The 23,024-nt window shown below is 35.1% G+C and overlaps 2 protein-coding genes across 3 annotated transcripts; one reads left to right on the top strand and one right to left on the bottom strand.

Moving 5' to 3' along the window:
- Positions 1–8,811: 8,811 nt before the first annotated feature.
- On the bottom strand, positions 8,812–15,417 carry LOC120629576. Its single transcript, XM_039898545.1, has 4 exons — positions 15,056–15,417; positions 13,610–13,758; positions 11,287–11,387; positions 8,812–9,890 (listed from the first exon to the last, which is right to left on the bottom strand). Exons 2-4 carry the CDS (start codon positions 13,752–13,754, stop codon positions 8,841–8,843), a joined length of 1,296 nt encoding a protein of 431 aa, XP_039754479.1. The 5' UTR covers positions 13,755–13,758; positions 15,056–15,417; the 3' UTR covers positions 8,812–8,840.
- A 1,386-nt stretch (positions 15,418–16,803) lies between these two features.
- On the top strand, positions 16,804–22,040 carry LOC120629403 (autophagy protein 12-like). Of its 2 annotated transcripts, none has more exons than XM_039898339.1 (4): positions 16,804–16,901; positions 16,987–17,105; positions 17,646–17,782; positions 21,717–22,040. In XM_039898339.1, exons 2-4 carry the CDS (start codon positions 16,997–16,999, stop codon positions 21,837–21,839), a joined length of 369 nt encoding a protein of 122 aa, XP_039754273.1. In that variant the 5' UTR covers positions 16,804–16,901; positions 16,987–16,996; the 3' UTR covers positions 21,840–22,040. The 2 variants fall into 2 exon arrangements, with proteins under 2 accessions (XP_039754273.1, XP_039754274.1); XM_039898340.1 differs by having other exon boundaries at positions 16,840–16,921.
- Positions 22,041–23,024: the final 984 nt, after the last annotated feature.

The following is a 23,024-nucleotide window of genomic DNA, read 5'->3' as shown; positions in this document are numbered from 1 at the left end:
AGTTAATTATATACGCTGTGCACAGTCCTTGTGTGATTGGACACTGAGAGTAGTGGCCGTCATCCGCGGGTTTGGCCGTCTTGTTATCTACAATTCATTATCAGTAGTATAGTATAATAACTAATCAAGTTATTAGCCAAATAAGTTTTTAGCTAAATTAACTGCTTAAAGCTTAAAATAAATGTGTAAAATTATAACGTTTGGCTCTCCACATAAATCACAGATTTACTCTAATGTGGATATGATGCCAGCACGGCTAGCATGGGCAGGAGACATCTCCCCGGGAAAAGGATAAAAATGTATCTTCTCCCGCAGCTTTATCAATTCTCAGAGCACTGGCGCACAAGTGGAAATAATATCCAAATAATATCGGGGGACATAATTTTTGTCTTCTGCCTGCACAATGCCTGCTGGGAGCTATCGCTCTATCACATTGCTGTCGACGACCTGAAAGCCTCTGAGGAGTTGCTACTGCTGCCAATCATGCTCCAGCTGAAGCTATTCAAAGAACAGTTTGGTTTCCGTACCGAACACTCCACCATTGCACTCCGAGGCTACTGCACCGTATAAAGGACTACGTAATCGATAAAAAAAGCTTGGGTGTGAATTATTGCTCTAACCAGGTTGCTCTTCTAATAATTATAAATGACATTGTGAGATGGTGATAACAAAAAAAAACACCCGGCTAAGTTTGTTGTGGGCTTCTTCTTAGATCAGGACGCGTTTGGAACCCTCGTGGCTTTAGTTTTAAGTTTACGAATGTGGTTATCGCCATCATCTCACTACCGTGTAATTCTTATGTAAGCATCAAAAGTGCCACCTATGGGCCTACTTGTATAAAGATATGTTTGACTGTGACTGTCCTCTTTTCTACAAGACAGGCGTTTTCAAGTAGTGGTGCCTGTATTCAGTCTGCTACAACTGCACTGACACGGGACGACATCCCACTCGTTGACGACCCACTACGCCAGACACACAAATTCCCTCACCGCTGTACGACTTGAGACTAAAGCTTATCCTAGCGTAAACTCAGGCGTTTTCCATCGGACGATCTCCCTGGACCGTTGTTCTGTTCAAGCGTAACCACCGATGTCTATATATATATATATATATATATATTTAAACAAACATAAATAATATATACGTAATAGCAAAGACAGAGTTAAAAGCGGGCTAGCAAAGATAAAACAAAAAAAACGACAAAGGTGAAACTGATAACACCCGTTATTTAGGCGTCTAAAAATAAAACAACAGTGGAGTTTCAGATTAGATTTTTAATAAAAGTACCATTGAGATATGTGTTAAAACTCTTTTTTTTTAATTTTTATAGATTGTTTACATAATAAGAGATATAAGAAGAAATGGAGTTGAAGTTAAAACAGAAAACACTGACCAATCACTGTTTCTATGTTTGGTTATGAATGTTATGAACAAGGTTTAGTTAAAATCAAACTTTATGCCATCTCGAACTTCGTGCTGTCGGATGCGCCGAATTCAGTATTCGGTAGCCAATCCAGCGGGATGGTGCAGTTGACTAACTTCCACGACGACATAAAGTTTGAATCGGACGACATAAACTTTGAATTTCGCTTAAAGTCATAAGAATCTGGGTCTATCTTTATAATAATCATGATAATAATTTTTTAGCGCATTTTAACTGTCCTTTTGATTAAGAATTGAAAGACAGACGTGCCAAATTAACGAGCAGTAGCCGAAATACCTACAATCGATGAGTCGTTTTTGCATATGAAACTCTGTATCGTACAATGGACCTAATACAAATCATTTTAGAGTCAAAAATCCTGTAATTCTGTTTTTCATTTTACAAGTCTTGTCGAAAGACCGAGCTGAACGAAGCTTCGTAAGTAAATTTAAGTTTTAATATCATAACAATATAGATCAATTTTAATCCGATTTGGTTTCTAGCAATATAGGAGTCCTTTTCGAGTATCAAAATACTAAAGCATTAGTGTAAAATAGATCCCATTTATATTAAGTTAAAGTTCAAATTTATCTACAATTCTTTAGCTTTTGCAGACAGAAAAAGAAAATCAGAAGTACAGGATTTGCGACTCTTAACACGACTGGGAGATCGACTTCTCGATTGAGAGTAAGGAAATGCTGCACTAAGCAGGAAGGCCAGATTGAAAAAACTATTATGATATTAACACATAACATATAGTACGAAATTACGGTTTATTTTAACTATTAACAGAACAACAAACAGAGAAACAAATATTAAACAAAACTAAAGAAAACAAAACTAAAGAAAACATTTAATAATTATAAACCTTATGAAATGATATGCAAAAGGACAGCAATTAAGTATAACGTCCGTTTAACTCTGGTGCTGAAGCAGAACTGAATGGCGCGCAGCCTCGTGCCCCGCGCGCCCCTCCTATACTAATAAAGAAACATACACACGCCCCTCCTATACAATTGAAGTAAAACATTAAATTCGTGTGATCGAATTTAATGTTTTACTTCAATTTAATTTATTGTCTGGCGTTTGTCTTAGTACCACAGTATATTATTGGACAAGTTAGAAAGCTATGGTGTCAGGGGTACAGCTCATAGCTGAATAATCTTATTTTAATGAAAGTATGCATATAAAGACAATTTATAATCTCAATACAAATTTAATAAAAAAGGAGTGCCACAAGGCAGTATACTAGGGCCATTTCTCTTTTTAACCTATATTAATGACATAACTGCAGCAATAACCAATCCTTGGTATATTTTGCAAATGATACAACTATACTTGTTATATGTTAGAATATTAGGAACAAGAAATAAATGATGCTTTAAAAAATGTAATTTATTGGTTAAATGAAAATGATCTAAATATAAATTGAAGGAAAACAAAATGTATGCAAATTAGTTATTATAATTCTAAAATATTTCAAATAAGTGTTCAATATGATAATATCAAAATAGACTACACTGATACATTAAATTTTTTTGGTATAATTTATGACAATAATTGCAACTGGAAAGCTCATATTGACCATATTTGTAAAAATTTGAAAGTTTGCATAAGCGCTATGGCGTCTCGTGCCGACGATTTCAATAAATGTAGCCTTAAGCTCATCAGTTATATGTATCATCTGATTTACACATGGTTTGACACTTAGGGGGTTCAGTTGAAGTCATTAGAGCATTACTACTTCAAAAAAAATGCATGAGGGATGTATGTAATGCGGAACCTTCAGAAAGTTGCAAGCCGCTTTTCAAAAGATCAGGGATTCTTCAATTGCCATGTATACACATAACAGATATGTGTATGTTTGTTTAACTACATCCACAATCCTTCTAAAATAAATCGACTCGATGTCCAAAAATCTATGTGGCATATTTCAGGTTTCGAAGTAAACTTAATAGATGGCTCTTGGAAAAATGTTATAACTATCATAATGAATATGTATGTATTTTAATTTGACATATTTATTTAGAAAAGGTGTTTTATTATGTTTGAACACTAGAGTTCAAACATAATAAAACAACTATTATTATTTTTATTTTATATTTCCACACTATTGATTAATTTGAATGCTAGGCCCAATTAATGACAAAAATGTAAATTAAAATCTTCTACAAAATACTATTATAGTCGTAAAAATGTAATAGGCCCGTTTTGACATTTGTCATCGTGACGTAACTAGTTATGAACCATAAGACTCTGTACTCGATACTCACGATAAATCAATTCAAGTTTGTATCAGTACTTGATTGATATTATTATGTATTGTAAAGTGTTCGTTCGTTCAAAGTATTCCTTTAACTTCACAACCAATACGCGTGACTGGCGTGATTATACGTCCACTTTTCAACATGTTGAAACAGAGTTAGTACTATATAACAACAAACACAAAAATCGAGTCAAATCACTATGTTTAAATTAATGTCCATAATAGAAGAGCCATAGTTAACGTAATAGTAAACAATATACATCAAACTTAAACGAGCGCACAGTCAACTTTACAAGATGAGGAACGAAAAACTGCGCAGTGCGCGCGGGGACGCTTCAGTCATGTGCCGCTTGGTCAGATACATCATCTCAGACTCATTATTTAGAACCCATTTTGAGAACCAAGCTTATTCTTTGCAGTAAAGATAACTACACAATATTTAATTTCGATATTCAGTAAAAAAAATGGTTACAGCTCTAGTATAAAAAAAAAAAAGACTGAGAACGTAACTGTTTTCGGAACGTTTCGCAACAATTATAAATTGCATGCTACTATGAAGTAAGCGCAAAAAGAATACTCGCGATATATTCTTTCATATTATTTAACGTCCCAAAAAATTTACGTATTTTTTAAAACACTGTATGCAATTGATTTTTATTTTTTTGTTTCTTTCAGTTTCGTTCCAAGTTACATTCTATGGTCTTGCACAAATGTCAAAACGGGCCTATTACATTTTTCCGACTATAGTGTACATAATCTTTGAGTAGGAATTTTCCTTATGCCCGTTTTCACTTAACATAGACATCGTCTTAATCGAATGCCTTATGATTTAGATGTCTATAGAAAAGAACGTTTCACCAACTATTGGTTAACGGTTGGTGTATGCCTAGGAAGCTCATAGACCAGGCGTTACTTATTTAGACATTTCGTTTTCGTCGTTAGTGAAAACGGGCCATGGTTAAATAATTTTACACGTCTCATGCTTATTTAGTGTTACCGTTGATTATATTACTTCTAACATCTTACTACGTACTTAAAATCTACTACACAATACTATTAGATACTTAGGAGCTAAAGTGTAATGTACACTTTAGCTTTGAGCAAGAATATTCCTTATGTCCGTCTTCACTAAACATAGACATAGCCTTAATCGAATGCCTAATGATTTAGGCTATGTCTATAGAAATATTACGATTCACCAACCCTCGTTTCACCAACTCTAAGGTGATAGCTATTCGTGAACAGTTGATCAATGCCTAGGAATATCATTAGATTAGATTTATTTAGGCATTGCCCTGTTGCGTTAGTGAAAACTGTCATAAGTTGCATAATTTTACACGTCTCATGCTTATTTAGTGTTACCATATTAATTTTAACTATGAAATAAAGATAATAATTTATTTGATATTAATTGCTATACTAAACTAAATGTTTAAATTCTACTTGTGTGCGTCCACATTGCCAGCCTAGCGTTGCGACGACGATAAAAAACGCCGTTGCCGTTCACGTTGTAGTGACTTAGCCTGCCAGTGAACCGGGGCGGAGCGAGGCGGCGGAGCCGAGAAACGGAGACATATTAACCGATAGGATTGCTCAAACTCTCCGCTGCTCTTAAGTAAACAGGGACTTACGAGATAGTTTAAGAATTCATACAAAACCGGTAAGCGGAGGCCTGTCGTAGGCCCTGGTCACTGTGGACGCACACTTCAAAAATATACCTTAGTTGAATAGTTTTACACGTCTCATGCTTATTTAGTGTTACCATATAACAATGAAATAAACTTAATTGCTAAATTGTTAATTTCATATTAATTACTGTGTGGAGCTAATGTTTACATACTCTTTGAGTAACAAATTAAAATTTAATAGCCATATTATTACATTTAACTGTAACTATAAATGAAACGCCACAGAAAAGATAGCAGCTTAAGTTTCTGTTATTGCATATAAGCGTTGTCCCGCTTATATGCAATAACAGAAACGCGAAACAGAATAGCAATAACAGAGAAGCGGTAGGAAGTTATTCACTTATTAAATGTGCTATTTTTTTTTGTATAATGTCTATTTTGTGTGTGCAATAACAAACAAACATCACATATGTATTGATACAAAATCACGTTGACATAGTTATTTAGTTAATAAGCGATTACGTAACACGTATTGTCACAATTTCCTTACTAGACTAACATTTTTTGCATACATATTTTTGGCCACAGCTGTGCGTGCCTAAAATAAAAATTAACTTTAAACTTGTATATTAATAGTTTATTAATTGTTCCCTCAGTGATCAGTTACGAACACACTCCCTTAAAGAATGTAGGACATTTATCTTAAAATCAGTACTTATAAAGTAAAAAAGAAGTGTTCTAGTTTCCTATATCCTTTCTTATATTGCAACTGCCGAGTTTCTTGCCGGCTTCTTCTCGGTAGAATCTGAGTTCCGAACTGGTAATAGAGTTACCACAAACAGACATACTTGACGTTTGAAAAGAACGTATATTAGGCCTACTTGAAAGTAAGGAATTTTGAATTTGAATTGAATTTTTTTTTCTATCCCACTTCAAGTTACCCTTGTCTGCAATCTAACCTGATGATGTAGTCTGAGATTCTAGCGGGCTAAACTGTGGTATGGCCGTTTTACTAAGCCCATAGGTCCCTAAGGCTGCCAGTCCACCAGAGCGGAGCGAGCGAAGCGCAGTTGCGTACTGTGTCTGGTTCACTTAAGATTAGCGGAGATTTTGTGCATTATATAACTATTGGTTAATATTTCTCCGTTTCTCGGCTCGGCTGCCTCGCTCCGCTCCGGTGGACTGGCAGCCTAATTGTTCGCAATGCGGCGGCACTCGTAGCCACGGCCGAAAATTTTTAATTCTTAAAATTCCCCTGACGAGGATCGAACCCAGGGATTTTTACGTATAAGGATCACGGCCCATCCACTGCGTTATGAATGTCATAAAAGACAATATAAAACAAACATACGATTCCCTTAGTCGCCTCGTGTAAATAAATGTACGAGGCGACTTAGGGAATGTTATGGAGAGCGGGCAGTAGCGCCCTCTATTCTACTACTACCATCTATTGCGATCACCAACCCCTCTGCCCAGCGTGGTGTTCCTTTATGGAGAGGCCTTAAGTCCAGCGGTGGACTGCTATAGGCTATATGTAGAAGCATCAGTAAGATAAAAAAAAAATATACTACGGCAATACACACATCGCCATCTAGTCCCAAAGTAAGCGTAGCTTGTGTTATGGGTACTAAGATAACTGATGAATATTTGTTTATGAATAATATACATAAATACTTATAATATATAGATAAATAAACACCCAGACACTCAAAAACATTCATGTTCATCACATAAACATTTTCCAGTTGTAGGAATCGAACCCACGGCCACGACTCAGTTTCGCTGCCCACTGCGCCAGTCGCCGTCAAGTAAGATGCTTCATTGGTTACGAACCAGCTCACTAACTTGACTAATAAGTTACTTTATGTCATAAAATTGTACTATTGGATAGAATCAGGCGTTACTTTGCGGAATTCCATGATATATTATGAAAATTAAGCTTAATTTTGAGAATTTGTATGGTGTAATTTATAATTTTTTCAATCCTTACACTCCACACCAAACAGATCTTCGGCAATGTACCCTCTACACACGTTTCGCTCCGAAACCAGAGCATTCCCACGGGATGTTTGATGACAATGCAAAATTGTTAAGTGTAAAATTCGCCTTTTATACCTTTCTTTATTTCTCGAAACGGAGAGGGTACATTGCCGAAGATCTGTTTGGTGTGGAATGTAAGGATTTAAAAAATTATAAATTACACCTTAAAGATTCTCCTGCTTTTCGCGGAGTATGGAAATTAAGCTTAATTTTCACAATAAGAAATTGTACTTATTTATAAGTTACAATTAATATAGCCCTATGACGTAACTCAGTCTTTAACTGCGAAACGTTTACTTTGTTTACATTACCATATTATATTTGGCACAACCACTAGTTTACTCACGCGCTGATTGACACTACCAACACTACAGTGTCAATAAATATATAACATATAAATACACTACAATGCACACATCGTCACCTAACCCTCAAAGTAAGCGTAGCTTGTGTTATAGGTACTAAGATGACTGATGAATAATATACAAAAATACTTATAATATACAAATGAACACCGAGCCACTGAAAACCACACATGTTCATCACACAAACATTTTCAAGTTGTGGGAATATAATAACCCACGGCCTTGGACTCAGAAAGCAGTGTCATTGCCCACTGGGCCAGTCGGCCGTTACATGTCAACATTAAGTCAATGTTAAGCTAACATAGAGTAAAGAACCTCTCCTCTAATAAATGATCGAATCGCTTCTACTTCAAGAGCTTATCATAATATGTCAAATTAGTCTATAATAATAAAAAACTTTCGAAAAGCGCCATCTAGTGACAGTACTGTTTCCCAGAATTGAAAACAGATGGCGCTCCTTCGATTCCACATAAATCGTAGTTAACTTTCAAGCGATAAGGCAATTTCAAGTCAATGAATGCACTACGAAGTCTTAAACAGTTTAAATTTTTAACAAACTGTTAAGTTTTACCAGACTAATATTTTACGCATCCCAGCCAAGTCAAACGATTGAGGTCCACTGCTGGGCATAGGTCAGGTTTAGGTGTAGGTTTTGTAGGGAGTTCCAAATACCACGGTCTTGTGCCGCTTAGGTCCAGCGGACATCGACTCTCCTTATGTCATTCGTCCACCTCTTCGGGGGTCTACCAACGCTGCGTTTACTGGTGCGTGAACGCCATTTTATTTTCCTTCTATTCCTTATTAAAATACATTAACTAATTTTAGTGCTCTCAATATCGCTGAGTTTAGGGTTTTTTATACTTTAGTAAATCCTTTATAGCTCTAGGCGATAATCTACGAGCGTTTCTCTTATAAAAGCAAATTCTCAACGCAAAACGTGCGCGAGCACTATCTCAATGTAAATGGCGCTTAATTCAAAACTATACTGGCAGATATCAATGTAGTGGTGTCGTTATTTAAACACTAACTATATTAGTGCTTTCAATATAGTTTTGTCTAAGAATTCTCGACTTATGTGATATTAAAAGAAATGTTCTAAATGTCTTATTATATAACAATTAATTTATGCTATTCTCGGATGGTGCTTCCAGCTTCGCTTGCTTGTTTTTTATTTCCTCGTCTTTGGCTTTAAGCTTAGTTTCTACTACCGCCCAGAAGTCTTCTTTAAGGGACTCTTGTACTTTACTGCGCTCTAAATATTTCTTGTTGAGCTCCGCGGCGTAAGGAGATGGTTTGTATACAGCGCCTTTTGGAACATTCCCATTTTCCGGTTTCCTCCGCTCCGCGGAATCGGTAGATGTAGGCGAGGCTGGTTTGCTGTTGCAGGCTTTTCTTTTAAAAGTTATAGCGCCTAAATACATAGAGCCTTTCATTTTGTCCGTTTGTTTAAAGTGGCCATTCGTTTTGTTAACGTCGCTTTTCTTATTTAGATCATCTACTTTCATTGTTAACTTTGGTTTTTCAATTTTTATTTCAACATTCTCCGTATCTCGCAACCACTTTTGCACCTTATCCACAGAGGCTGCTATGTTTGATATATGCGGTTCTTTCACTTTTATATCGTCTGTGATAGAATCACTTTGCTGTTTTTCCGTAGAAGTTTGATGTATTTCAATAGTATTTGTCTCTATCTCTTTTTGTTTCGTAGAATTTCTTGCTATGCGTAATTTTTCTATAGAGTTTTCAAAGTACGCTGGTGATATCAATTTGGGTATATGCTCGTCTGCTGGTTTAGGCGCTTGGCAATACAGTTTGAGTAGCGTCGCTATCGCCATGTTTCGGTCGCGTTTTACCTTCACACAGGCAGCTTTGGATGTTTCACTAATTTTAGTTTTGAGCTTATCTCTCATTTCCTTAATCTCTATCTCTGTAAGTTGATGTGTGTCTATACCTCCTTGACTTAAATTTAATGTATCACAAGTGTCAGTCTTAGCCGTTTTTTTCGAATTCGTTTCCTTCTTTGTTTCCGTACCATGTTTAATATGACTACTAATGGGCACAAATTCGCCCACCTCAGGATTTAGCACGCTTTTAGTTATTATATGTTTAGACGCTCTTGTTGGTTTGAGTGTTTCTTGTTTTGGTTCTTCTTCGCTTAAGCCGTCAACCTAAAACAATGATAACATTTTCATTATTGCCCGTATCGAGACACTAGCGGGTAAGCTCAGCTCAGCTGCTTATGCTGTCAGAAAAATTAGCAGTTAACAGATGTTTAAACTGCTAGGCTTGTTTATTTTGCATACTTCCATAGTGTAATGTCGTATGGGATCTTGTTATCGGACAGAGCTGCTGATACAGAAACTATATTTATACTACGGAAAAGAGCGGTGCGATCGATATATAAACTTAGATCACGCGAATCCATTCGTACCAAATTTAAAGTAATAGGTATACTTACAGTAGCCTCGCAATATATTTATAATAATACAATCTTTATTAAACAAAACATTAGTAATTATAAACAAAAAGTCGATATAAACAGTCGACTAACTAGAAACGGACATAAATTAGTGATATCTGCATATCGTCTGAGAAAAGTACATAAATCCTTTGTGGGGATGGGTATATGCTTTTATAACATGATACCGAAGGTAATATTAGATCTTACTTTACCTAAGTTTAAACAATATATTAAAACACATTTAACAAATCGTGGTTACTACACGATTGATTAATTCCTTAACGACAAGGCCGCTTGGAAGCAGGCCACTCTTCTCTCATCTCTGTTAAACTTTAAAATCATGTTGGAAAAGAGCAATCTGCTGAGTTTCTTGCCGGCTCTTCTCAGTGGAATCTGCCTTCCGAACCGGTGGTAGAGTCACTACAAACAGACTGACTTGACGTTTTAAAGCGCTCATTATTTAGGCCTACTTGAAATATATGAATTTTGATTTTTTTTGAATTAAGTACATTTCAAAATGATAAAGATAACTATGCAGCTAAATCGCGATCCTAATGATATTTTGCAATTGCTTACCTACTTATATTATTACCTATTATACCATAATCGAATCGCAACCAGTGTAATACTTGTTATCGTGTAGTTCCGTTGGCCATCAGTGGTCTTCATCAGTTTCACTTAACCAAGTAGTGCTTTTCGAATGCTCTAATTACTTGAATAAATACTCATAGGTGTCCATATAATATTTGAAGAGTTCCCTCAATTTCTCCAAGATCCTTACATCAGATCTTGATTTGTGTAAATGGGACCACATGGGAAGTATACCGTCCAAACCAACCAACCCAAATAAATTTACAAATCGATTTATAAATGACAGAGTTCCAAGCTAACAATCATAAAAAAAACCTTCTTCTAATAAATCCTCCTTTTTAATAAGTCGGTTAAAATATTAAAACAAACACAATTAAAAGAGAGAGAGATAATTATTAACAATTATATAAACTTCACTAAAACTGTATAATTAGATAAATTTTATAAAAATGGTTTTTGTAATATTTTCCCCATTATAGATTAAATATAGCTATTATTATTTTATTACTTACCATCCGTAGCATTTGCGTGATGCCGACCAGGTCGGGCGTGCATACACCTTCAGTGGCCGGCTTGCACCCACCGCAGAGCCGCAGCAACTGCAACTCTGCTTCTGGAGAATTTAAAAAAAACCTTTTACTCAATAAATACACAGATATAGTCGTAGAGCTTATTAAGACAGAGCTCGTCCGAATAGGTACCTACTACCACTAGGCTTACTCACGTAAAGAACACGGTCTACAAAATACCGTGCCGTGCACTGGGTTTCTTACCAGGGTATGCCTACAGCAGGAATATTGCATAAAATGGCAGAAATCGTCAATTTTAGGGTAGGCAGTGCTTTTGTGCATGTATAAAGTGCACGCCCCTGCCATCAACCTGAGGCGTAGTCAAAGTTTAAGTCAAATATTTCTTTATTCAAATAGGCACACTTTTGATATTGATAACATACACAATGTGTACATAGTTTTTTTTTTTATTCACGATAGGCCAGCGTTTGACGACAATCATGCCCGTTAGAAACCATTATTACGCCCTGACCTAAGAAGCCCACAAAAAACTTAGCCGGGTGTTCTTTTTGTTATCCCAATCTCATTTTCATTTGAAAATATTAAAGAAGCAACCTGGTTAGTGCAATAGTTCACACCCAAGCTATTTTATCGTTTACGTTTATCCTTTCTATATATTATATAAAAGAGAAAGTGTGTGGGTATGTTCCGTATAGGCTCGGCTGGACCGATTTCAATGAAACTTTCGGGGAATCTCCGGATTGACCTGGCGAGTAATTCTATAAAGTTTGGTGACGATCGGAGCATTTTTGAAATGTCAAACTGTCAAATACACTTTTATTTACTATGATGATATTCTATTGTTGGGTGTACATGGGTGTAGATAATGATCTTCACCCGTTCGAAAAGCGAATAGAAGAGAATGAATACGGATAGAAATAAATATGTTTAATATATTATGAGACTTAAATTAAAAATTTAATGATGTAAGTTTATTGTTTAAATAAAATAAAGCAAAATCTAGCCCGGCGACGCGGGCTGGTACGCTAGTATACTATAATAGGACTTTTCCATAAGCTTTCACTTAATGCAAAGTTTAAACTTTTTTAGAGACATCCCTAAGATATCAACAGGTAATTTATTGTAAAATTGTATACAATTTCCTTTAAATGAATTGCTTATTTTGTGTAGTCTAATGTATTGCTGTAGTTCAAATTATTGCAGTCACAATTTCTCTTAAATTTATATAATATATTGTGAACATACATTAAATTTCCAAATATGTTTTGGCTATAGACCTGTCATTATTTTAACATCTTTAAACTTTTTCTCTCAACATGGACATACCATCCTCCTGAGGCGTCGTCAAAGTTAAAGTGAAATATTTCTTTATTCAAATATGTATTGATGCGTACATTGCATGTAAAGTACTGTACTTTACATACCCAAAAATAAAATGTAAGTACTGTTTGGTAAGTTCCCAATAGCACATCAGCATTATAGCTTCATCATCCGCAGCCCTTTATTGTCCCACTGCTGGACATAGGCCTCTTATAGGAGAAACGGTTTTAGAGCATAGACCCACTACGCTGCTCCAAAACGGCAGTGGTGGGCACGGAGTTACGTTATTGGCGAGCTCCACGCCTTACCTCTGAGAACACCCTAAACCCGTTTTTTAATACGCACACGAGTTAAAAATTAATCTGTATTGCCCACCAACCCGCATTATTGCAGCGTGGTGTGTCTACCCTCTAAAATTCTCCTACTGAGAGGTCCGTGAGTTAATAATTAATCTTGAAGCCCACCAAACTGCATTTGTGCAACATTGACAGGTTTATGATAATAAATGTACGATTGCAAAGCTGTCCCATATTTTGAGTAATAAGCTAATTAAGACAATTTGTTTATTGTTTAATTAATCCTGCTCATCCAATACCAATGTAAGATGACCCAAATTGGTCAGCAATTTTCCCCCATTCCATAACAATGTTGCATTATAAAGAATGCTGTAAGTATTTTTAGCGTACCTAATCAAAAAGATCAATTCTCTGGACGTTATTTTAACATAACAAGTTGTGGCCGACGACTTATGTCTTCAATAGGGTTGTCATAACTAAAAACTAAAGAATGTTTTAATTTGTTTGTATGGAAATATAAATGGAAATGCTTATTTAATATTTTTACAGGGTTATTCCTTATTAGATATACTTATACACCCTTCAACATTACTTTGTAATTCGGCTACACGTTGTATCAAGCTGAAGAGTTTGTTTGGTTGTTTCAATGCAATGATCTCAGGAACTACTTAATTGCATAAAAAGCTAACCTTCATCTAGCATGTTGTACCGCTGAGGTGGTGGCTGCTCTCCAACTAGAACTGATCTCTCGTCAATGTCCAGGACACGTTTGCCGGTAGCCTTCCTCAAGTCTTTGAGTACATCCTTCTTGGAATACCATCCTTCGTAACTCATATTGCTGAAAAAGTTTTTTTTTTTTTTAATAGTCATCCAAATATCGCTTGCTGGGGACAGAGTTCAGTATCCGGCACGCACTTCTAACTTACGCGCGTTTTTAGCAATTGAAATATCATCATCATCATCATATAAACCAGTTACCGTGGCCACTACAGGACACGGGACTCCTCCCGCAATGGAGAGTGGTTACGGCCGTAGTACACTACGCTGGCTCAATGCGGTTTGGTGAACTCCACACTCCTATGAGAGCATTATTGAGAACTCTCAGGCATGCCGATTTCGTCATGATGTTTTCCTTCACCGTTGAAGCAAGGAATTTTTAGATTACATAAAACGCACATAACTTAGAAAAGTTAGAGGTGCATGCTGGTGAAGTCGAGCTCCTACCCACTAGGCTATCACCGCTTATCTAAAATATAACTAGCATTAGCATGCCTGAGTCCTTTAGGCGAGTGCATTCTAACATTCCGCACCAGGACAGTGTGATGGACTACAGCCTCAATCCTTCTCACTCTAAGAATTAGGGTCTCTCTGTGTCTTGTGTATCATATTAACAATCATAAACGCATTGCAATATGATTTGATATCTGGTTAAATGGATTACTATTTAACACCCAGTAAAGTCAGAAATATCTTCATCCATGTGGGCCCATAGGTGGCACTTTTGTACATTACATGAGAATTACACGGTAGTGAGATGATGGCGATAACCATATTCGTTAACTGAAAACTAAAATTACGAGGGTTCCAAACGCATCCTGGTCTAAGAAGAAGCCCACAAGAAACTAAGCCAGGTGTTGTTGGTTATTTTTTTGGCTATCACTATGTCATTTTCATTTAAAATTATTAGAGGAGCAACCTGGGTAGAGCAATAATTCACACCCAAGCTTTTTTATCGATTACTATAATAAGATTTTACTATAAGCTTACGTTTAAAACAATTTTCAAGGTGACAATGGGTAGTTTATTGTAGAATTGTATGCAATTTCCTTTTAAACACATTATTATAAGTAAGTCAAAGCAAATGTTTTTGTTCATTTTATATGTGTTTAAACCTCTTTTGCTGTTTTCATAGAGTATTCGGTAGTGTGTATTCATAACTTAATTATTTATTTTAAACTTCGTTATTTTAAATCGAATGTCACATCAAACATCCGGTGCGCGAAAAATGCCCCTTACCAACCCTGTTTGATCAGTGTTATCAGAAGGTTCTTCTAAAGACGGAATAGTTTTTTTAATTTTTACAGAAATAAAGTAATAAAAAACACGAAAAATGAAAATAAAGTAGGTCAACTCACATTATATAGGAGAGTCTTAAATTTTCAATGCAATAGTGTTTAGTCCTAAACTTCTTTTTAAAAATAATAAACTTCTTCACGACACAAAAAGTCACTCAAGTTTTGGTGTGAAAATCACAAATGTAGTGACCAAACCAAATCGAACATGACGTTACTTGAAGTGAGCAATTCTAACTTTCTAAGTGCCAAGTGCACAGCTGCAACAACTACAGTTGGTACACCAAAGTTCATTGAATTTAATTTAAGTGCACACTAAAATCACTGCTACAAAATGTACTGGTCTGTGCAAAATAGTACTTTTTAGGTTTTTTTAGATCACAGATTAAGGAATAATGATTAGTTTTACAATATAAACAATACCACAGAATCTACACATTAACGAGTGACTTATTACGTATTTCGTTAAATATACTCTAAATCATTATTTTGTGCAGAGCAGTGACAGATCAAAATGATGTTTACATTATGGAGGGTAGAGGTAAGGAGAGTCATCTTATATGGAAGAAAAATTGAAAAAGTGTCCAGTTGTTGCGCTAAATAACAGTTCAAAAATCCTCCACATTGGCGCTGGTGGATGCACAGGGTATGGTATGAATGTAGCAATCGTAGATGAATTGAAGTATGCAGAGTTAAAAAATTTAATGTCATTATCGACTAAAGTAGTTAATTATTGAGAATTTCAACAACTTACGTTGTACAAAATATTGTGGTAAATATAACCTTACTTCCTTGTATCTCCATACTTCCTTGTTTATTTTTCAAGCCTACTCTAACAATATTTATATTTGGCGCTTCTTTTAAGAGTTACCCTGATGCAAATGTGGCGCCATCCTAATTTAATACATTTTGACGACACTTTTTCATATACACAGATGACTCTCCTTACCTCTACCCTCCATAAGGCAATCTTTATAGTCGTAAAAATGTAATAGGCCCGTTTTGACATTTGTCATCGCGACGTAACTAGTTATGGAACCATAAGACTCTGTACTCGATACTCACGATAAATCAATTCAAGTTTGTATCAGTACTTGATTGATATTATTATGTATTGTAAAGTGTTCGTTCGTTCAAAGTATTCCTTTAACTTCACAACCAATACGCGTGACTGGCTGTTGATTATACGTCCACTTTTCAACATGTTGAAACAGAGTTAGTACTATATAACAACAAACACAAAAATCGAGTCAAATCACTATGTTTAATTTAATGTCCAAAATAGAAGAGCCAAAGTTAACGTAATAGTAAACAATTTATATCAAACTTAAACGAGCGCACAGTCAACTTTACAAGATGAGGAACGAAAAACTGCGCAGTGCGCGCGGGGACGCTTAAGTCATGTGCCGCTTGGTCAGATACATCATCTCAGACTCATTATTTAGAACCCATTTTGAGAACCAAGCTTATTCTTTGCAGTAAAGATAACTACACAATATTTAATTTCGATATTCAGTAAAAAAATGGTTACAGCTCTAGTATAAAAAAAAAAAAGACTGAGAACGTAACTGTTTTCGGAACGTTTCGCAACAATTATAAATTGCATGCTACTATGAAGTAAGCGCAAAAAGAATACTCGCGATATATTCTTTCATATTATTTAACGTCCCAAAAAAATTTACGTATTTTTTAAAACACTGTATGTAATTGATTTTTATTTTTTTGTTTCTTTCAGTTTCGTTCCAAGTTACATTCTATGGTCTTGCACAAATGTCAAAACGGGCCTATTACATTTTTCCGACTATAGTTCACAAAGAAAGTAGGAAGTAGAAATTAAATCCGCACAGTCAATAAAGCATAAATACACGACAGACACAGGACCTACCACAGACGCAAAGTGACATTTGACGTACAATTTATATGTTATTGGTTTGTTTTTATTGTATAAATGTACTGTAGTTTTCATTGCTTTTATTTTTAAAATTAACAAATAGGTTTTACACAATGGGAGATGAAAAGGTACCTGACGACATTTCTCAAGCAGATTCAGATAATACAAAAGAGGTAGACCAAAAAGAAAATGGAGATAGCGTTAAATCAGATAAAGTTAAAGGTTAGAATTATATTACCACTTTTAAAAGATATTGCAGCGTCACGTACGTTACCATGTACGCCCCCAAATTTGCTCAGATGTTTAAAGGGTGCAATTCACGGTTGTTGCTTATGACTACGTTTTTGCAGTGCTTATGTTTATAACCCACGGTCACCGAACACGAATTATTTCATTAAAATGTCGTGAACCAAAAATTGGTCTCCAAGAGCTGGTGCTTTTTTAGGCAAATCAAAGAGGCAATAGTGCCAGCATATTGGGTACATATGTGAATAGTTCGACAGCATATATTATTTGTGAACATTAATAATACTGTAATGTTTACTTGTAAATATGTTTTAACTCTCATCTTTCTTATCAAGTCCATACTTAGCTATTATATTTTCTTCTCCTTCCCTCTATCCAAATTTGGTTTGTGGTACGGCAGACTTGTTTTTTCAGTTTGGCCATTCTTATAAATACCAAAGTAGGATTAGAGGTACTACATTTAACAATCCTTGTAAAAAATCAAATTCAAATTTTGTTTGTTTTGTGTCTTCACAGTTGACATTTTACTGAAAGCAACTGGTAATGCACCTATAATGAAGAAAAAGAAGTGGGCGGTGGATGCAGAAAAACCCATAGGTTGGATAATGGAGTTTGTCAAGAAATATCTCAAGCTGGAGCCTGAAGAGAAACTGGTGTGTATTATTATAATTTAAGGAACACCAAATTCAAATTCATATTCAAAATTTCTTTATTCATGTAGGCCTACCACAGGCACTTATGAAGCGTTCATACATAATTGTTTACATAATTGTAACGGGATGGTGATAACTTCGTTCGCCAACTTAAATCTAAAGCTACGAGGGTTCCAAACGCGCCCTGGTCTAAGAAGAGCCCACAACAAACTTAGCCGGGTAAATTTATTTTTTTGTTATCACCATCTTCCAGTAAATTTAAATTAAGCTATGAAGCTAGAGCAATTCACACCCAAGCTTTTTTATCGTTTAAATAATCCTTAATGTTATAATAGGATTTTTCTGTAAGCTTACGTTTTATATAAACTTTGAACTTATTGAGAGACAACTCAAAGATTTCATTTGGTAATTTGTTATAAAATAATATACAATTGCCCTTGAATGAATTTGCAATTTTGTGTAGCCTAGTAAACTGCACAACGAGTTTATTTTTGCTTCTAATATTTATATTGTTACAGTGCATTTTCTTTTTAAATTTTGATATATTTTTATGGACATAAATTAAATTTTCATATATGTACTGACTATGCACCGTCATTATTTTAACTTCTTTAAATTTATCCCTTAATGACTCTCTTGGGCCCATTTTATATATCGCACGAACAGCCCTTTTCTGCAGGACGAAAATAGAATCTATATCAGCAGCATTACCCCATAATAAAATGCCATAGGACATAATGCTGTGAAAATAACTAAAATAAACAAGCCTAGCAGTTTCTATGTTTGTCATATGACGAATCTTTTTTACCGCGTATGCTGCAGAACTAAGTCTGTTCGCTAAATTATTTATATGTGGGCCCCATTGAAGCTTAGCATCTAAAGTTATTCCTAAAAAGATTGTCGTATCCACCAAATCCAACTCCTCATTATTAAGTTGTACAATGGTTTTTACTTGTTTAACATTCGGTAGTGTGAATTTAATACTCTTCGTTTTTTTTCCGTTAAGAGCTAAGTTATTAGCCTCAAACCATTGTACTACTTTAGCGAGACATATGTTTACATCGTCAAGATTTTTTTCACGACGTTTAATTTTAAACATCAATGATGTATCATCAGCAAACAATACTATCCCGTGATTGTCCTCAGCTAGGTAAGGAAGGTCATTCATGTAAATGAGGAATAGGAAGGGTCCTAATATAGATCCCTGGGGTACACCAATTTGCACAAATGACCCGTTAGACCGCTTTCCGTTCACGTCAACTTTTTGAATTCTATCATTAAGATAGGAAATCATTAAATCTAGAGCTATGCCCCGAATTCCATAGTGGTGTAGTTTCCTGATTAATGTTTCATGTTGTACACAATCGAAAGCCTTGGACAAGTCACAGAAGACGCCAAGTGCGTCGCGTGACTTCTCCCAGGCTTCAAATATATTTTTTACTAACTCAACACCAGCATCGGTTGTTGAGCGACCCCGTGTAAAACCAAATTGCTGCCCGTGCAATAAATCGTTCTTATTAAAAAAGTGAAGTAATTGATTTAATATAAGTTTTTCAAAGATTTTACTGAGAGTAGGTAGTACAGATATTGGTCTAAAGTTAGAGGGGTCGGTAGTACTACCCGATTTGAACAACGGAACTATAGTCGGAAAAATGTAATAGGCCCGTTTTGACATTTGTGCAAGACCATAGAATGTAACTTGGAACGAAACTGAAAGAAACAAAAAAATAAAAATCAATTACATACAGTGTTTTAAAAAATACGTAAATTTTTTTGGTACGTTAAATAATATGAAAGAATATATCGCGAGTATTCTTTTTGCGCTTACTTCATAGTAGCATGCAATTTATAATTGTTGCGAAACGTTCCGAAAACAGTTACGTTCTCAGTCTTTTTTTTTTTATACTAGAGCTGTAACCATTTTTTTACTGAATATCGAAATTAAATATTGTGTAGTTATCTTTACTGCAAAGAATGAGCTTGGTTCTCAAAATGGGTTCTAAATAATGAGTCTGAGATGATGTATCTGACCAATCGGCACATGATTGAAGCGTCCCCGCGCGCACTGCGCAGTTTTTCGTTACTCATCTTGTAAAGTTGACTGTGCGCTCGTTTAAGTTTGATATATATTGTTTACTATTACGTTAACTATGGCTCTTCTATTTTGGACATTAATTTAAACATAGTGATTTGACTCGATTTTTGTGTTTGTGGTTATATAGTACTAACTCTGTTTCAACATGTTGAAAAGTGGACGTATAATCAACAGCTAGTCACGCGTATTGGTTGTGAAGTTAAAGGAATACTTTGAACGAACGAACACTTTACAATACATAATAATATCAATCAAGTACTGATACAAACTTGAATTGATTTATCGTGAGTATCGAGTACAGTCTTATGGTTCCATAACTAGTTACGTTGCGATGACAAATGTCAAAACGGGCCTATTACATTTTTACGACTATAGTTTGCTATGTTTCATTAAATCAGGAAACACACCACAGTCTATACAATTATTAAATATGAATGATAGGTCAGGTGCAATTAAATCAATCAAAGACTTTACAACGTTAACGGAAATGCCCCACAAGTCATTTGTTTTCTTATTATTTAATAATTTAAATGCCTTTATAACGTCTGAGCTGCTAACGTGTCTGAACTTAAAAGTATCGTTACATTCAGGCACATTAAACTTCAACAAAGAGAGAGCGGTGTCCGGTGATGATTTCAATGATTTTGTTGTGGAGACAGGAATGTTGGTGAAGAACGTTTCAAAAGCAGTTGCAACCTCGAAAGCTGACGTTATTGACTTGTTATCTACATCAAGTTTGATGTCAATAGTTCGAGGTGTTACTCTTCCTGTCTCCTGATTAATTATGTTCCAAGTTGTTTTTATAACATTACTGCTATTTTTTATTTTATTCTGTATGAATATAGATTTAGCCAAAATGCATTCACGTTTAAATTGTTTGGAAAACAATTGCACATTTTTTTTGAACTCATCACTGGTGTTATATTCTCGTATCGCGTACAGATCATATAACCTTTGTCTACTTTTATGCAATTCAGTCGTAGCCCACTCACTGAAAACTAGTGTATCAGTAATCATGACAGACTTACTAGTGAAAATGGAATTAAATATTGTAATAAATTTACTGAAGAAAGTAGTGTACATTGCGTTAGGGCCAATTGTAGATGATAAAAAAGGAAGGTCCTTAACAAGGCCTATTCTCATTTTCTCCAGTCGGTCTGATGTCACAGGCACAAAAGTTATTTTATGTTTAGACAATGTTTTTTCCCAATTTTTGAACTGGATTAATTGACCACAGTGATCAGAATCTAATTTACTTATGATATTTTGACTTTTGATATATTGACACCAAGGACACCATACCAGTAAAAACAAAATTGAGGTTGTATAGGATATCTAAGCAGTAATAGCCTAGCAGTTAGGTCTTTGGCTTCACTTTTGTGGGCCATGTTTAAATCCTGGCATGCTACATTTTCTAAGTTATGTGCTTCTTCTTCTTTATTAAACATCATTTTCTTAAACGGTGAAGCAAAACAAAAGAAAACATGCATGCTAGAGAGTTCTCCATAACCTTCTTGAAGGTGTGTGAAGTCTACTACTTTGCACTTGGCCAGCCTGGTGGACTACAGCCTAAATACTTTCAATTCTGAAAGGAAAACCATGTTCTGTTGTGTAATTCGGATCATAATCAAATGATTATGATCCGAAAAATATAATAAAAATTTAGCAGGTTGTGTCTTTTGGAAATGTGTCTGTTTGTATGTTATCAGTTTAGGCTTAACCACTACACCAATCTTAATGAAACAGAGATCCCAATGGTCCAAACATATTGTGCATTTTGTTTCCACAGCATTAAACAGCTATAAAAAGTGTGTTAATATTTATAAATTTCTTTTGCAGTTCCTCTATGTAAATCAGACATTTGCTCCATCACCAGATCAAATAATCAAGAATTTATATGAATGCTTTGGTACGGACGGCAAACTGGTGTTACATTACTGCAAGACCCAAGCATGGGGCTGAATTTTATGGGTAATTTTATAAGGAGTCAAGTATGAGGCTTTAATAATATTAGTTTTTTTTAATAATATATTACATGGTGATATTTTTTTCGTCCAAGACAGCAGCTAATTCAATATGTACAGTGCTTATTGTAAAGGGTTAGCTCAAGGTTAGCTCAATATTGATATTCACTCTAAATGAGTTTCCGAACAAGTAGCATTCTATATTTCATTCAGCCATACATCTCGTCATGCTCATATTTATAAAGCCATTATTGGCCTACTATAGGGCACAAATCTCCTCAGATTGAGGTTAATCAGTATACTATGCACAACTTTGAGAACAGTCAAACATGCTGCATGTTTGCATCACAATGTTTTCCTTATACAATAAAGTAACATACTTGTAACTCTGAAAAGTTGAGAGGTGTATAAGAAGATTCAAGTCTGACCCACTAGGTTATCACTGTTTCACCATAAATAAGTAATGAGAACCATTTGTTGTTGGAAGTGCTCACCTATTTTCTATAACTGATGCAATCACATAAACATACACTAAGAGATACATATGATCGCATAGATAAGACGACAAAAAAGTCGCCATGTATTTTTTATCAAGAATAGATTTTAATACTGTGCACACAATGTATAATACTACTTTTAGTTACATCAAAATTGGTGCCATTCTGTTGTAAGCAAATCTGTAAACTGAATTGACATGTCTAAAAGTTTACAACTAGTTTACAATGTTTCATGTAGAAAAGGATAGCACTAGTTGTAAATCAATTCATTTAATTATATTTAGAGACTTACGCATCTACAATAATCTGATGCAATATAAGAGTGATTACCCAATGAAATACATATTATAAAGCTGGACAAAACTGCGATTTCGTAGTACGCTAACGTCTCCTTTCATCTAAGCAATATAAAATCGATGTTTTTTTATTTTCCAATAAATTAAAATGAAAGTGAGCTCAAGTTCACAGCAAAATAAAATAAAAAACACATATCTATTTTGGAGATTAGCGTACACAAATACGATAAAAGTAATTTATTTAGCAATTTTAAATGCGACCTTTTCGGTCTAGCATGCGCATGCGCAAATTATGTCTACGCATTATCCCGTTAAAGCGGAGTAACGGGTAGAGATAATTATCTTGTGGCTCGCATAGCCCTATTTGTAGCGTATTTGTTCTGTATATTA

Source organism: Pararge aegeria, chromosome 14, assembly GCF_905163445.1.
Source record: "Pararge aegeria chromosome 14, ilParAegt1.1, whole genome shotgun sequence".
Classification (NCBI taxonomy): Eukaryota; Metazoa; Arthropoda; class Insecta; order Lepidoptera; family Nymphalidae; genus Pararge; species Pararge aegeria.
Note: the sequence above shows the minus strand (reverse complement) of the source record. Positions and strands in the feature narration are given on the sequence as shown.

Coding starts and splice junctions, on each gene's coding strand:
- LOC120629576 (XM_039898545.1), bottom strand. CDS start 13,754: ATGAGTTACGAAGGATGGTATTCCAAGAAGGATGTACTCAAAGACTTG. Junction 11,388..13,609: donor GTACAACATGCTAGATGAAG/GTTAGCTTTTTA, acceptor TAAATTCTCCAG/AAGCAGAGTTGCAGTTGCTG. Junction 9,891..11,286: donor TCACGCAAATGCTACGGATG/GTAAGTAATAAA, acceptor TCATTGTTTTAG/GTTGACGGCTTAAGCGAAGA.
- LOC120629403 (XM_039898339.1), top strand. CDS start 16,997: ATGGGAGATGAAAAGGTACCTGACGACATTTCTCAAGCAGATTCAGAT. Junction 17,106..17,645: donor TAAATCAGATAAAGTTAAAG/GTTAGAATTATA, acceptor GTGTCTTCACAG/TTGACATTTTACTGAAAGCA. Junction 17,783..21,716: donor TGGAGCCTGAAGAGAAACTG/GTGTGTATTATT, acceptor TTTCTTTTGCAG/TTCCTCTATGTAAATCAGAC.